Raw genomic sequence first — 14941 nt, 5'->3', positions numbered from 1 at the left:
GTCGCGGCCGGCCAATGGCGAGCCTCTGAGTAAGCCTTCGTCTTGGATCATCGCTCGTCCCGCTACCCTCGGCAACGCAGTCGACCATCACCGCGACCTTTCTCCCTCGCCCACCACTTCTCAGCCCAGTCCAGTCCAGTCCAACCCACCAGAGAGGCACAATGGCGTCCATCTTCCGTCCTACCCTGCGGGCCTGCACCGCCCTCCCCACCCAGCGCATCGTCTCCACCAAGGCCTCTGCTGCTGCCGCCGCTTTCAGAACATCCAAGCCGCTCGTCCAGAGGCCAGTCCAGAGTGCATTTGTTCGCAGTGCTCTGCCTTCGCTGAGGCCCTTCCACGCCACTGCCAGCCGCGCCATCCTCCCTCCTCTGCCCCAAAAGGTCGAGGGTACTACCAACGACCCCGCGCCTGTGCCAGACCCCTCGCCCACCCACGGCAGCTATCACTGGACTTTTGAGAGGTGCGATATTCGCTGAGCCGTTCGCGACATGGCTGACCTACCTCCAGACTCGTCTCGGCTGCTCTCATCCCTCTTACCGTCGCTCCCTTCGCTGCTGGCTCGCTGAATCCAATTTCCGACGCGATTCTCTGCAGTCTGCTTGTCATTCACTCCCACATTGGCTTCGAGTAAGGCGTATGGAGATATCTCGGAAAACAATGGTAGCTGACCATGACAGTGCTTGCATCGTCGACTACTTTCCGACCAAGCGCGTTCCCGGTGTGCGTGCATTTTTGACCTGGGTTCTGAGAGGATTCACTCTTCTCGTCGCCTACGGCCTCTACGAGTTCGAGTCCAACGACGTTGGTATTACCGAGGCCATCAAGAGGGTTTGGACTGCAAAGGCTTAGGCTGATATAGACTGGGTGGGTTTTTGGCGCTGCATTTAAAGATGATTTGATAGGATTTGTGTACAGACTTCCCCGGGTAGGGGAACATTTGATTTCCAATTCGCAAACAGATTTCCCTCCTGATATGTGCCCATCTGAAGAGCAAGGACAAGAACCATCTCAGCCTAAGATTTTGGACTATTGTTTCCGCATATCCGCCTTTTCACAACTACAGTATCCCTTATCAAGGCGACGCGCTCCTAAACCGACCATGTCCCCCGAGTTGATCAAGTCCTGCAAGCAGAGAATATGGACTAGGGTTATGATTGGCACCGATGATGCGTCACAGATGTCACGCTCGCAATTCTACGCATTCTACCGCCAGAAAGTCTTGTCAAAACTGCATCCTTGATTGGAAGATCTCTCTACGAATACAAGAGGATGGTGTATCGAAAACCAATCCTCGCGGCATTCTCCAAATCAGAATCCAATGCCAACATGTGCCTTTCTTCCAAGACTGGTTCCTCATCGGCATTTACGCTCTCTCGCTGACGATACCCAGCGGCTAGCCCTCTCAAAGCCTTCTCCCAGAGGTTTTCCAACGTGCAAGTTGATGCTTTTGATAGTCTACCAACGAACACAGCGGAGCCCCGAAGTCGAGTAAGCCACTGCGGTGCTTGAGAGATTCGATGAGACAACCAGTCTAAAGTGGCTCCTCTGTTGCGTCCGTCATAAGTGATCTTTTTCACGTCCTTCTTGTCCTTGCCGTTCTTTCCCTCCTTGTCCTCAGACTATTTGCCATCCTTGTTGTCCCTGCCCTTGTTGTCGTTGTCGAGAAATAGAATGCAGATTTCCATTCGTTTCCCAGACTGAATGGCGGAATCAGCCTCTCCTTCAGATGGGGAATCGCGGGTCAGCTCCAGGTGCGCATCGAAAGAGTTCTTGGAATAGACCCTTGTCCTGATCCACAAGCCCTTCTGTCCCAATGCGCTTGAGAAAGTACATGACATCGGTTCCTGGAAGCACGAGGTGCACGATCTTTTGGAGGAAGCAGAGCGTGCGGTTTGGATACTTAAGGGCATCTTCAAGTGCGAGAAACAAGATGGACTTGTGCGTGTATGCGCAATCACCCTTGCCATGCATCGCCTTTGCCATGGCTGACGCGTAGAAGGCTCGGTAATACTGGAAGCGCTCTGGAGACGACCAGACACTTCCACTCAGAACCAGACACGCTACGTAGCCCTTGCCGAGCCACAGTGGAAGCGCTGCATAGCCTAGGAAGCGGCTAACTGCGCGGGTGCAATCCCAGTCGATCACGCCAGTGACGTTTCCCTCGTCGTCAACCATGATGTTTTGCCAGTCGAAATCAGGATGAGCAAGAACAAACGTCTCTTGTACGGCTTGGCCTTCTTGGGCTCTTGCAAAAGGGAGGCAATCGACTAGCAGACGAAGGATTTCGTGCTGGCCTTTGAGCAAAACGAGAGCGTCCGGGTCTTCAGGGAGATCGTATCCATCATCAGTCTGGAGATCCCACCAGGTTTCCAATCGGAAGCAAAAGTTTTCATGGGACGAAGCTATCGGGTCAGTCAGAGAGGTTTCATGGACAAGTCGGTTGTCTCCCTTTACACCATCCTCGCACAGATGGTATGTCAAGCCGACTCTAGGGCGTGTTGCGCTCTCGTCGTCAAAATGAAGCATGCCAGAGTGGGTAAAAGAGATTGTTTGCAGCTGGGCTGCGGTTTCGGCCACGGAATCCAATATCCTGAGACGCTTGGCTTCGAACTCAGCGTCTGATCCGTCGTCGTCGTCCCACACGTCGCAAATCTGCGTTCCAGAGACGTGTCTCATCAGGGTGAACGGGTGACCGATCTCGTTCTTGTGGGTAATGTCGTAAGCTAGGACCTCCGGGACAGGTATCCGAGTGTTGTTTCTGATCCACCTCATGGAAAGAGCCGATGATCGCAGCTGAAGAGCCTTGTGCCGGTTCCAAACGCCACGGACGCCTAGAGAGGGAACTCGGAGAATGAACTTTTCGCTGCTGATGCGGACGAGAAAGGCCCTATTCCATGCGCCTTGCTCAATACACTCGACCATGCACTCTGGTTCGGGTATTGCGCTCGCCGGATCGATGTGAGACTTGACAAGCTCAACGACTGTCGATTTGCTGATCCGCATCACGGGACCCCAGTAGATGTCATCAATAACGTCGTCGGCGGGTACGTTCAAAATCGACTTGATAACCCTCTCACATCCATGCTCATCAAGCAGTGGGCATGCACGAGGATTCTGGTCTCTCTCTTCGGCAGAGACGATCTTTTGTGCGTCGTTCTGGCCTTGAAGACGGTCCATTGTTGTATGAAGCTTGGCTTGGTTGATGGAAGAAAGTTCGGAAACGAGACGATACCTCCGAAATGGATGTATCTTCAGAAGTGAAGTGCGACGGGTACCAGATGAGAGTGTAGAGGTAGGACGAGAGCGTGAAAGTTGAATTGAGCGTCAGTTTCGATCGTGTTGTGGTGGGAAAACTTTGAAGAGAGGAGGAAGGCGCGACGGCGACGGCGAAAACAGTCATCTACCATGCCTAAACCGATAGAATGAACTGAAGCCCAAGCGCAGTCATGCACAAATCATATAATACGTCCAATAATAGCAATAATAGCGGCTGGTGCAAAGCTGCCATCCATTTTCAACGTCTTCGCCACTTTGAAAAAAGGGTTTCACGCGTGTCGATAGTAATTAAATATTACATGTCTTTTGCTAGATTGCAAGCTGTAGATATTACTCTTGGATATACACATTGGTTACAAAACAAGCAGGAATACAAGTTGACCAAGAAAGGCGCAATTGAGCAAACATAGGGAAGTGCGAATCATCCCAAGACCAAACTTTTCGGAATCCAAAGCCAAACTCTACGAGTTTCGACTCATCAATTCCAAGCATTGGAGACTTTGAGGATTTCGGTAGAACGGGAGAGGAAAGGTCCAGCGCCTTTCAGACGTCGTGCTCGGTGTCTGCTCCAGGAGAGCAAGCCAAATAGGCATGGAACCGCATCTGTAGTTCCACTTCGTCGTCAGGGCGCAAACCATTGCGGCCAACATCATACAGGAAATCCTGCGGGTGTTGAATCTCGGGCTGGGCGGCGGTCAAAATCTTGGTCAGGATAGCAGTCCTATCCCACGATTGCTTCAAGGCCTGCTCAATGGCCTGCCAAACAGCCGACTTCATGGTGAAGCACGCGTCGCCCTCGCTATTCACAGCCTCGGCAATGTAGTTGGCGTAGTCCCTCCGGTATTTGAGCAGGTCCCGAGGCGACATGTTGATGTCCTCCTCCCATGGAGGCATCCCAACGTAGATCCAGTCGGTCCTCAGGAATCGCGGACAAGAGGCCCAACCCTTCAATCCGTGCTGGGTGCGCATGTCATCCCAATCAATCAGGGCGGTGACGTTGCCATCGTCGTCGACCAGGATATTTTGCCAGTCGAAGTCGGGAGGCACGATGCTGAACCTTTCCCTACCCTCTGCGTCGAGATGAGCTGCACCGGTGGGGAAGCACTTCAGGAGCATCCGAAGAATCTTGAGCTCGCCCAGCTTGACAGAGTTTGGGACGCTCGCAATGGTCGAAATACCCAATTCTTCCGCTTTCTCGAGTCTCCGCTCGAGGTAAGCCCTGTGCGAGTCGAAGGGTCTTCGCGTCTGGGTCTCGTGGATGAGACCCACGTCTGGATCGTAGGTGTGACGGATGACCCGCTTCGATGGGCCTATGTGCGGGCTCAGAATGCCATCCCCTTCGAATTGGAGTGACCCGTGAGAATCGAAGGAGAGCTTCGATAGACCAGATACCGTACGAGCCAAGGAGCGGAGGATCCTTTGCCGCGTGGCCTCGAGATTGGGGTCCGTTGCGTCGCTCCACGCCCAGTAGACACTGCGGCCAGTAAAGTACGAGAGGATTGAGTATGGATGTTTGATCGCATTGTCGTGGGTGTGGTCGTATGCAATGACTTGCGGTATGGGGAGACTTGTCATAGCCCGTACGTATTCCATCGTCTTTAGCGTAGTGAGAAAAGCGGTCTCTTCGTCGGAGTTCCATGATTCCGAAATACCGAACCGGGGAACACGCAAGACGTATTTGGTACCTTCAGGGAGCGTGACGATGAAGACTTTGTTGAATGTACCCCTGGAGGTGCTGACCTCGCAGTCTTTCGAGTTGACACTGTCGCGTGGGTCGACATGGCTAAGAACCAGAGAAATCGCCCCTGCGTGGGGAATGTAATCGATCGAGCCCCAGTATTGCGATGATTCAACGTCAAAACTCTGCTTCTTTTCTTCAGGCTCCCTTTTAGGTATGAGTTGAGCGTTTTCAAACCCCTCGGGGAATTCAAAGAAGGTTTGCGCTTCTTCCAAGTTTCCCATGGCCCCGAGCTGGTCATTTTCAAAACCCTCAGAAATGTCGAAGCAGGTTTTTTCTTCATCGAAGTTTCCCACGGCCATGAGTTGAGCGTTTTCAAACCCATCATGCACGTCAAAGAAGGCTTGCTCATCTTTGAGGTTCTCCATGGTCATGAGCTGCTTTCCGAATCCATTGGGAATGTCAAAGCTGGCTTGCCCTCCCTCTTCAGGTTTCTCATCGGGCGCGAGACGCTTGTTTTCGAGCCTATCGTCCTCCTCTTCTCCATCGAGTTCCTCCTCAGACGCGGACTGGTAGTACTCGAATCTTTCAGGGATGTTGGCGTAGGCTTGCTGGTTTTCTTTGACTTGTTCCCGTGGCTTCAACTGGTCGAATTCGAACCCCTCGTGGACGTTGTGGGGGTATCGTGTGGATTTGGTGCTCATAAAAAGCTTGGAAGAGACTTCTTTGACGTATTTGTCGACTTTTTCAAGAAAATTTGACGCGGCGGTTAATGGACTGTCTCCCCGCGCTCTAAGATGCCCGAGTTCATAATCGATGAATTTCTCCAGTATGAAATGATGAAATCCAGATAACTGCTCAACCCGAGCCTGACCAGGCTTTTTGTTTAACTTTGGCATTAGGATTTGTCGAATGTCCATTGATTTGAAGCAGACGGTAGCAGCCGAGTCCTCGGGGGAATGTTGCTTCGAAGGACCAAAGCAGAGTCTGAAATTTCTTCAGAAAGGGAATTGGCCGAATCGGGTATGTTTCGTACGGTGAGTATCCAAGCAGTTGTCGCAATCAAGTATTTTGCTTTTAAGCACTTTCTGATGATCTGTTAAGCAGTGAAACGTTGCAGCTGTGAAGGGACCAAGGAGAGTGGAATCTTTTATACAGCACAGTGGGCCTTGCGAATACATCTTTGGATCAGACAAAATCCAACCAAAGATTCTTTGACAACACAATACCATGGTACGCTCCGTATTTGGACCAGGGTATAATGAAATTTGACACGTGATTATGGGCTCGGCATCAACAGTTTGAAACGTCGGGGTCATGCACCAAATTGCCTGAGAGAATGACTGCGTCTTGTTGTCGGGTTGAGACGTGCTAAGACGGGTATCTGTTCAGTGACCCAAATGCTATCTCAACAGGGCTCGGTTGTGGTTGCGGCGTAACCAAGGGTCTTTGTTGGGAGGGCCAGGAACCACGCTTTGCAGGCTTTCACATGGTTTGTCCGAATCAGCTTTGGTTGTGTGGAGACCGGGGTTCGGTGACAGATTTACACTCACTGCTCTTCGAAGCTCCTGGCGGATTGGTTGTATCCAACTCGACAGGCATCAGATCAAAAGCGAAGAGCACAGCGAATTTGGTATCGATGGGATTGAAGGCAGCGCGCAACTTGCGTCAAATATTTCTAACTTTTCAGGGGTATTTCCAAGTTACCAAACTGTCGAACTACTAGCTGACATTGCGGGAGAAATAGATAGTTCTCTCTACTTCGCTGCTTAGACTGGCTGGGCCCATGCTGCAACCTGGGAACTTTCAGAAAAAACGAGTGAAAGAGTAGACGGCAGAGATTGCGAACATATGGTTCTCCCCGCGTTTCTCGATACTGATTCCGTCCCGGCGACTCAGTTCGGCAAAACGTGCTTGAAAATTGCAGTCGAATTCCTCGGGATGGATGTCGTCGGTGCCGAGGGAATGGCCGTTGTGACTACAGCTGCGCCAGGCTCCGGTCCCAAGAGGCCAGCGGGAGCGGTGCAATTGCACCAAGAGGTAAAGTCGCAGGCCGCGCTGTTTTTGTCTTCTTGTTAACTTCAATCTCTGCTTCGCTGTTCGCGACCTACCAAGGATAAATCCATGCGCCACTCCGGGTCAAACAGTCTTTCCAATAGTGGCAGGCGCCACAAGCAGCCGGATCATATTGTTTGTTGCACTTTGATGGTCTGGCTTCGGAAGCCCAAATGCAGGAAAACAAGGCGACTGTGAGGATGTGAAAGTGCATGGTGAATTGGAGGACGGCTCAGAAATTGTGTAGAAAAGTCTGTGGGGTCCGAGTAACCTTTATGCCTGGCAATTGGTGTCATGGGGACAACTCGAGAAAGTAGAAAGGGCCGGGTGTTGGCCCCTTCCTATTGCTCGATACTGGTGCAACAACATGCAAGGGGAATGGAGGTTAGGTTCACTTTGAAACCAGAATTTTGTCCTACAGGAGCCAAGCAAAGACTTCGTGTCGCCAGGGGTTTCTGCAAAGACCATGTTGCTCTGCCCACATCTCGACCAGTTCCAAACTTGATTTGGACGTATGCCAGGAACGAAGAGCGCAAGGAAGGAAAGCTTTTTTGCTACCTCGACAATGAATTCAACGTATCTCAGCTCGCAGACCTCGCGAATATGCCATGCGGAGAAACTCCTATTCAAGTGTCTCGTCAGGCTGCTGTGGAAGCAGGATTTGGTTGTGCCCGTTGCGGTTTCAAACCGTGGACAGACTGAACTTGGTAGCCTCGGTGCCGTTGTAGGCGTCGGAACGGTTCCAAAGCAGTGATTAATCGGGGCGGGGGCGCCAAAGAACCTGGACCAAACATGAGGTGGTAGAGCTTGTGGTTGAACAAGCGGGGAAGGCTGCCGATGGGTGGTTCCTGTCCAGCGCGTCAAGCGAGGCTGGGATTAGCGCGGTGGCTGCTACGTCACCCAACGCAGGTTCCGCCACAGCTTCACAATGAACCTCAACACCGGTTTTGCGTGCTCACGATGCCGGTCAGAGTACACAACGAGCAACATGGTTCAGACCAGGAGCAGTCGTACCAAGCCAGCTGAGTCTCCGATTCATACAAACGGCAACGCCAATGACCATCCATCCGCCTCGGTAGCGATTCATCCGGGGGCGCCGAAAGACCTCAAGCCACAGCAGATTGAGACAACGCCTTCGACTTTCAATGCCAGCCTTGAAAAGTTTCGCTACGTCAATGATACTGAAGCCAAGATCTCTGCGGAATCCTCACCGCGTCGAGGTGTGAAGCGCGCCGAATCGACTGACATCAAAAACGAGTCTGATGGATCCAGCACTCCTCTGTCTGCAAAGCGCCGCCGCACACCTAGCAAATACGCGCCTCCTTCGAAATACGCACATTTGTCGCCGTTGAAGGATGTCCTTGAGCCAAACCTTATCTGCGTCTTCGTCGGCACCAATCCGGGCATCAAGACCGCCACAGCAGGCCATGCCTACGCGCACCCATCCAATATGTTCTGGAAGCTACTGCATTCCTCTGGCTGCACCGATCGACGCTGTCGCCCTGAAGAAGACGTAGACTTGCCCCGCCTATATGCCATGGGCAACACCAACATCGTCGAGCGACCAACAAAAGATGCTGCCGAGTTATCTAAAGCGGAAATGGCTGCTGGAACGCCAATACTGGAGGCCAAAATCCGACAATACAAACCCGAAGCAGTGTGTATTGTTGGGAAAGGAATCTGGGAAGCAATTTGGAGGTGGCGATACGGAAAGAACCCAACGAAGGAGCAATTCAAATACGGATGGCAAGACGAGAAAGAGAACATGGGAAAGTCTGACGCCGAGGAAGAAGATGGCCAGGATGATGCTGCCTGGACAGGAGCTCGTGTCTTTGTGGCATCAAGCACTAGCGGTCTATCGGCTTCGACTAAACCCGCTGAGAAGGAGGAGATCTGGAGGCCATTTGGTGAATGGGTCAAGAAAAGACGAACGGAACGCTCGGAAGGAACCAGCATCGAGGCTCGATAGCCTTCTGTCATCGGACTTGAGAACTGACGAATCCTTTCAAGCGAAGTTACGATGATCTGCGAAGCAGACTCGGGCGCTTGTCGTCACACACCTTCCAAGATTGAACCTGTAAGATTCTCGCCAGTTTTTGTATAAGTCGCAAAAGACTGATGGTAGCAACAGAATATTGAGCCATATCATGTTGTTCCATTCATTCTGCTAAGTTTGATCATGATGCTGCCAGAATCCAACAACCCAACCCTAGTCGTGCAATCGTACAATTCAAGACCAAAACACGCGCTGGAAATCCAGACACCATACAAAGCCCACAAAAACCGATAACTCCAATCCAACCTTGCACGCCGGCAAGAAAGGTGACACCAGGTATAGTCCGCGTCCTGATAACTCCGAGCGCCAGCCCAAAGGTCCGCAAAGGTTACTCCTCACAGTCGTCGACTGAAACCCTCCTCACGTCGACCCCAGTCCTCACCACTTTCGGCACGAGGACCCGCAACAAGCCTTGTCCCAATCTTGCCCTGATGGCCTCGGCATCCACATCCGTCGGAAACGTGAAGGTCCTCTGGTACTGGCCGCACCTTCGCTCGGCCAACCATTCCCGTACGACGGGCTTGGACGGCTTGTCCTCGATGGCATTGGCCTCGACCACTCCTTCAACTTCGGGGCTCTTGTCGACCACCATGTCATCACCATCGCTGCTGGATTGCACCGAAGTGCCACGAATCGGCCTTAACAGTCCCCATTCCGCCTCGAGATCGACCTTTTCAATGGTGGCCTCGATGGTCAATGTGCGGCGGTCTATCCAATGGAGGCGGATGGCAGAGGTGGAGGCGATGCCTGGGAGCTCTCCTTCGAGGTAGAACGCGCTGTCGGTCTCGCGCACGTCAAAATCGGGAGCGAGGGCGTCGCGGCGTCGATTGCGCAGCCGCTGCTGTGCGGCTTGGATGCTTTCCGGGGTGTACTTGTTGATGGGAACAGAAAGAGGGAGCCGCTTGAGTTTGTGAAGGGCCTGGGCTACCGCAGCGGGAGAGCGGGTGTTGTGGAGAGGGCCTTGGGAGGGGATGCGGGCCATTGAGGACGGTGTGATTCTTTGGTGTTGGCGAAGTCCCCCAAAAGGTAACTGTGATTGGTTCTGGAAGGTCTTCCGTGAAGGAGAAGAGGTGGTGTTTCGGCAGTGGTTGGCTTTATGGAGTGCTCCATAATTTCCTGAGATGGAAGGATGGGCTTCAATATATCTCTGGGCAGTCTTCAGCCTTGAGCCCCGCGCGCATGCACTCCACTGTAGTCTCGAACAACGGTCGGTCCATGTCCCGGCCATGTCCACCGTGCATGGCGTGAGAGAGGATGACGTAGCTCTAGACCCTTCCTTTCTTCCAGGTCTCCTCAACTCCAACATCAGCCATTCCAAGTCCCCCGCGCCCCTCAGCTGTCGACCAACACAGCGCACCGTCATCTCGCCCGACTGACACGCCACCGCGCCCTCCGCCCCCAAGTGACCATAGCATCACGACACGACACCCCGCAACGCCCGATGCTCAAGGTTCAGTATTCGGGCGTGAATCAAGACCAGCTCGCATCTTTGGATTTCACGGCAGCACAGCAGTGGAGTCCGCTTGCCCGAGTCGCGCCGCAGCCTCTGCCATTGTTTCGCTCACCCCTGCATAAGTCGTTCCGCGGAAAGGGAGCGAGGTCACGGCATGTCACACCACCATCTCGGCAGCAGCCGCGAACCCCTGTCGACGTCCAACGGCCACTGTGCGGGCCGAATGCGGTTTAGACGACGCACACCGGCGACCGTTTCGGTAGCTGTCGCTGCTCCAAAACGAACCTCAGCTGAGTGCTTCGTGAAGCTCTCGCAGCAGCGGTCGGCCGCCATGCCTGTCGAGAGGCGAAGTGGAGACGAGCCGAATCCCTGCCCAGAGCGCATCGACAGCCCTGACGGAAGCTTTCCAACTCGAGCCATCTGATAGGAGGCTTTGGCGACAATTTCTTTCCTTGGCCGCAACAAAATGCGGCGCTGGCCCAGCGATGAGTTGGAAGGCTGAACCTTGATGGCACCGGCTAAGCTGGTAGGTTGGCGGTGGTGGAGGAGGATGGTGTTCGCCGCGTGAGGTGTGGTGGTCCCACAACCATCCGACCGTCTGTGCCACCGAGCGACATCTTCGTCGATCATGGCCCACGCCCATCCCTTTCCGCTTCGAGACACCGACTGGCGACATGGCGACGAGGATTGCCACCATGACAGTTGACACTACTTCCTTTTTATGCACCTCACCCTCGACAGCTTCGCATCGCCGACCTACCAGCGCCGTCCGCGACTCAGAAGCAGCTAGCGCGTCGTCTGCACGCCCACACCAATTACCGCAGGGCTGACAAGGGAAACCTCAAGCGACTGACTGCTCCTGCAGCTCCCACCTTGCGTCCGTCTTCCTGCCGGTGCCGGCCCCCGGTGGTGATGAGTGATGACGATGGAGGATGCTGCGCTGCGGCTGGCAGTCGGACGGCATGCCTACCTACCTCAGGAGTCGCGCGTGGGTCAGGTCGTCGTTTGCTCGGACCGGACCGTCCGGTGGTGTGGGTGCTTTCTTGAGCCGTGTTTTCCTGTTTTTCGTCCTTGACCGTCGCCCGGCTTCTTGCATGGCTGCTGATGCTGATGTGCAGAAGGGGAGGGGTGGCTGGGACCGCTTGCGGAGGCTGGGATATAAAAGCTTCTGCTGTGCCCGGACTCTCTGCTCTCCGGCTGGTTTCCGACTGCTCTGGGCTTTGGGGGGTCTTACGCGGACATGACTCGGTCCTTTGCCAGTGATTGCTCGAATTGAAAGACTTGGCGTCGTTCCCGTCATTCATCAGCACGATGCTGGTAGGCGGAAGGTTTGGTGGTGGTTGGCAAGGGGCCCGCAGACGAAGGAGTTTGTGGTTGGGCTTGGATGGAGCCGGAGACGAGTGAGTTTCGATCATTCCTTGCCTTGCTGTAGCTCGTGGCCATAGAGTCCATTGTCTTGTCCATCGACTTTGTCACGTCAGTGTCGAGAGACATCCCTGGCGATGTCTCGGTGTTTACTCAACACGCCAACACTTCCACACCACTTGTCTTGCTTCAGTCCTCTGTCACTTTCCACCCGTTGTACTCGTTCTCGTCCATCTAATTCACTGTCAGGCCCACGTCTTCCACGCTAACTGTCCTGCTGCAAGGCATCCATGTTGACTATCGAGTTGACGGTTGAGGTCATGACCATGCACACACCGTCCCCCATTCTCCACATCACATCCGCCGATCTCAACTAGAGACACATGGTAACGGTCATCGTTTCTAAACCAAGGCTTCCGTTTCGTCATCTCCCAATTTTCCATCTGGCGCCATACTCCGCCAGGAAACATCGGGACCAGACCATCTAAGAGCTCTGGGTCCACTCAATCCCTTGGCTTACGGAAGCAGGTCGGGTAGGCAGTCGCTTCGTAACTCTCCCATTAACACTAGTTGAAGCCATTCGTGAAAACTCGGGAGAGGAAAGTGAAAGCAAGCATCGCAACGAAGAGAAGCCACCTAGCATGCCAGACGAGACAAAGACGACACCGACGGTTTTGACGAGCAGCGATTCATGTCCTAAATCTATATACTGCCCCGCAACAAGCTCGACGACACAGCAGAAGTCCATTGCATGCTGAATTTTGTCACTCTCAACCGAAAAGTCCAGCTCCGCGACGTTTGCCGCATCGACATTGGCGCGCTCGCCGCCTCTGCTGAGGCAAACAAGTCCCCTGGGAATTTTCAAGACAGTGCTTCAACTCCGCTGCTATCATAGATGTGGCAACCAAAACCAGTCAGCTGCTCATCGAGAAGCAAGATCGGATTCGACGCGAAAGCGGCCGACTACGCCGTCGAAAAGACTCTGGGACAGACCAAGCGACCCAATGTCTAGTGATCAAACAAAAGCGCAAGAGCCCGCACTGACCATAGTCTCCCAGACAGTCTGCTCGAGCACTAACCAGGGAATCCGCGAATCCGCCGGCCTCCTGATATCGCCTCTTCCACTGACGAAGTTTGCCAGGCCCGAAGCGAAACACCCCCCTCAACGATCGTCGAAAAACTTCGCGACGATGAGCCTCGTCTCGATCTGAACAGCTACCCACCCACAACGTGTCTTGCCAACGTGCTGACACACAGGTACGCTGTCTTCCACGTCTCCGTAAGTCCACACCCCGACATCCACCTGAACCTGACCACGACCGAGCCAAACCAAACCGACCCGAGGCGACCGCACACTCTCCTTGTTGGATCCGGGCTGACTGACCACCCAGCCAGTCGAATCCACCGCGGTCGTCCAGCCAGTGCCATACATACATCCATCCATCCATCCATCCATTCAGTGCAGTTGACCGTCCGACCGCCGGGCCGCACGTTCCCCCCCGTTTCCTGCCTGCAGCGTCTCGCACTCCATGAGCCACAATCCATCTCGTCCATTTCGCAGCGCTTCCGCTCGCTCCCCCGACCGATCTTCCTGGCTCTGTCCACGCATGACTGCCTAGCCCGTCGTCTTTAGCCATTCGTCATACACGGTGACAAAGCAGCGCAGGGTACGGTACATGTGGTGCGAAACAAACAAAATTTTGTGGTGGCTTGTGGCAGCACTGGCAGGGAAGAGGAGAGCGGTGCGAACAACAGTGCTGCGAATAAGAGTGCTGCGGAGAAGGGAGGGAGGAGATGGGCATGGAAATGGACACGGGAACGGACACAGGCTCAGCCGCTAGAGGGGGGTCGAGGAGGAGGCGAAGGGGAGTACAAGAACAACAGGGAAAGAAAGGGCAGAGCTTGCAAGGCATGGGGAAGACCAAAGGAAGACGCCGTCAGGAGAGGTCCCGGGCATCGCTGGCTCGGGACAAACCTGTCTGGGAGCCCGGGGTAAGAGAGGGAGGAAGCAGAACAAGAGATGGGGTTGGGACGAGCGAGCGAGCGATCGGCCTCTTGGAAACTTTGCGCATTGCTGGACGCTGCCAGCATCATCCATCGGGTGGCTCTGCGTGTGGCTCCAGGCCAGTTCGGAGACGGCTTCACATCGATGTCGGTCGGACAAGCACGACAGAAGGACAAGAACAGGCCGCGCGATCACATCCAGCCACGGAACGAAGTGCAGTAAGTCGACGGCATCCATTGTCATTCTCCTCTCCACATCCTTCAATCAAACCCCTTTTTCCACATCCATTGCGTTCGTCCGCCGCCAGAGCAAAGCATTTTCCTCCCATCATCCATGCCATCACCTCGTACGTGCAGGTACCAGAAACGATTCGACCCTCACGCAACCAACGACTCCTTCGAATTTTCCTTGCGAACGATTCTCGTCGCTCCCGATCCCGATCCCGATGCCTTTACCTCTACGCAGACGCAGCAGATCAATCAACGCGCACACACACACACCAGACGGCCATCAAACAGACAGACAGCACGTCTCATCAAAACTCCCCGACCGATCGACCGAACCCGCGCAACCCCGCCCGCTCCGAAACCGAGCAACCACGGAATCCCACCAGTCGAGACTCAAGGAAAGCCGTCGAAAAAGCGAAATAAAATTGGAAAAGGTGCGAAGAAAACACGGACGAGAGGAAACAAACAGACCCAGCAACGCCCTTGCCCAACCAGCGCGTTCAGCCTGAACAGACGAACGAGAAAAAAGAAGAAAAGCTTACTAGCGCGCTCTTGCTTTGCCCCCTTATGGTGATGTTGATGATGTTGATGATGTGGCCCTTGCCCGAAACGCCTTGATATGAGAGGAGAGAGACGAAAGGAAGGAAGCCAGGAAAATAATGGGCAGCGAATGCGTCGAGGTGACTGAGCAACAGGCAAACGGTCGGACAATAGGTATAATCCGACACCTGTCCCGCTCGTAATGATGATGTTGGGAGTAATGATGCTGCTGACGTATAGTCAAGTTTGTGTACGGTAGGAGAAATCTCGTCGTCGGTGTTTGTTG

The 14941-nt window shown here is 53.9% G+C and overlaps 7 protein-coding genes across 7 annotated transcripts; 3 read left to right on the top strand and 4 right to left on the bottom strand.

The window, feature by feature from the left end:
* Window positions 1-44: 44 nt before the first annotated feature.
* On the top strand, window positions 45-1309 carry J3D65DRAFT_616752 (CybS-domain-containing protein). The gene is made up of 3 exons (XM_066799477.1): window positions 45-460; window positions 508-627; window positions 678-1309. The coding sequence occupies exons 1-3, from the start codon at window positions 162-164 to the stop codon at window positions 847-849; spliced, it is 591 nt and encodes a 196-aa protein (XP_066657797.1). The 5' UTR covers window positions 45-161; the 3' UTR covers window positions 850-1309.
* A 16-nt stretch (window positions 1310-1325) lies between these two features.
* J3D65DRAFT_691933 (kinase-like domain-containing protein) lies at window positions 1326-3225 on the bottom strand. The gene has a single exon (XM_066803928.1). It carries the CDS (start codon window positions 3175-3177, stop codon window positions 1723-1725), a length of 1455 nt encoding a protein of 484 aa, XP_066657796.1. The 5' UTR covers window positions 3178-3225; the 3' UTR covers window positions 1326-1722.
* A 594-nt stretch (window positions 3226-3819) lies between these two features.
* On the bottom strand, window positions 3820-5658 carry J3D65DRAFT_665608 (uncharacterized protein; the record flags this gene model as incomplete). The annotated part of the gene is made up of 1 exon (XM_066802852.1): window positions 3820-5658. The coding sequence occupies one exon, from the start codon at window positions 5656-5658 to the stop codon at window positions 3820-3822; it is 1839 nt and encodes a 612-aa protein (XP_066657795.1).
* Window positions 5659-7937: 2279 nt separating this feature from the next.
* On the top strand, window positions 7938-8978 carry J3D65DRAFT_644691 (G/U mismatch-specific DNA glycosylase; the record flags this gene model as incomplete). The annotated part of the gene is made up of 2 exons (XM_066802166.1): window positions 7938-8084; window positions 8127-8978. The coding sequence occupies 2 exons, from the start codon at window positions 7938-7940 to the stop codon at window positions 8976-8978; spliced, it is 999 nt and encodes a 332-aa protein (XP_066657794.1).
* An 88-nt stretch (window positions 8979-9066) lies between these two features.
* Window positions 9067-10196, bottom strand: J3D65DRAFT_616745 (uncharacterized protein). Its single transcript, XM_066799476.1, has one exon. The coding sequence runs from the start codon at window positions 10045-10047 to the stop codon at window positions 9394-9396; it is 654 nt and encodes a 217-aa protein (XP_066657793.1). The 5' UTR covers window positions 10048-10196; the 3' UTR covers window positions 9067-9393.
* A 2169-nt stretch (window positions 10197-12365) lies between these two features.
* J3D65DRAFT_258876 (uncharacterized protein) lies at window positions 12366-13567 on the bottom strand. Its single transcript, XM_066794853.1, has 2 exons — window positions 13458-13567; window positions 12366-13408 (listed from the first exon to the last, which is right to left on the bottom strand). Coding segments are annotated over exons 1-2 (612 nt in total). The 5' UTR covers window positions 13459-13567; the 3' UTR covers window positions 12366-12797.
* J3D65DRAFT_258820 (uncharacterized protein) lies at window positions 13358-14851 on the top strand. Its single transcript, XM_066794851.1, has one exon. The coding sequence runs from the start codon at window positions 13678-13680 to the stop codon at window positions 14536-14538; it is 861 nt and encodes a 286-aa protein (XP_066657791.1). The 5' UTR covers window positions 13358-13677; the 3' UTR covers window positions 14539-14851.
* The last annotated feature ends 90 nt before the right edge of the window (window positions 14852-14941 follow it).

The sequence above is a fragment of the Phyllosticta citribraziliensis genome, assembly GCF_038025025.1.
Source record: "Phyllosticta citribraziliensis strain CPC 17464 chromosome Unknown J3D65scaffold_3, whole genome shotgun sequence".
NCBI classification, from domain to species: Eukaryota; Fungi; Ascomycota; class Dothideomycetes; order Botryosphaeriales; family Phyllostictaceae; genus Phyllosticta; species Phyllosticta citribraziliensis.
The sequence above is the reverse complement of the archived record's forward strand: the minus strand, read 5'-3'. Positions and strand labels throughout refer to the sequence as shown.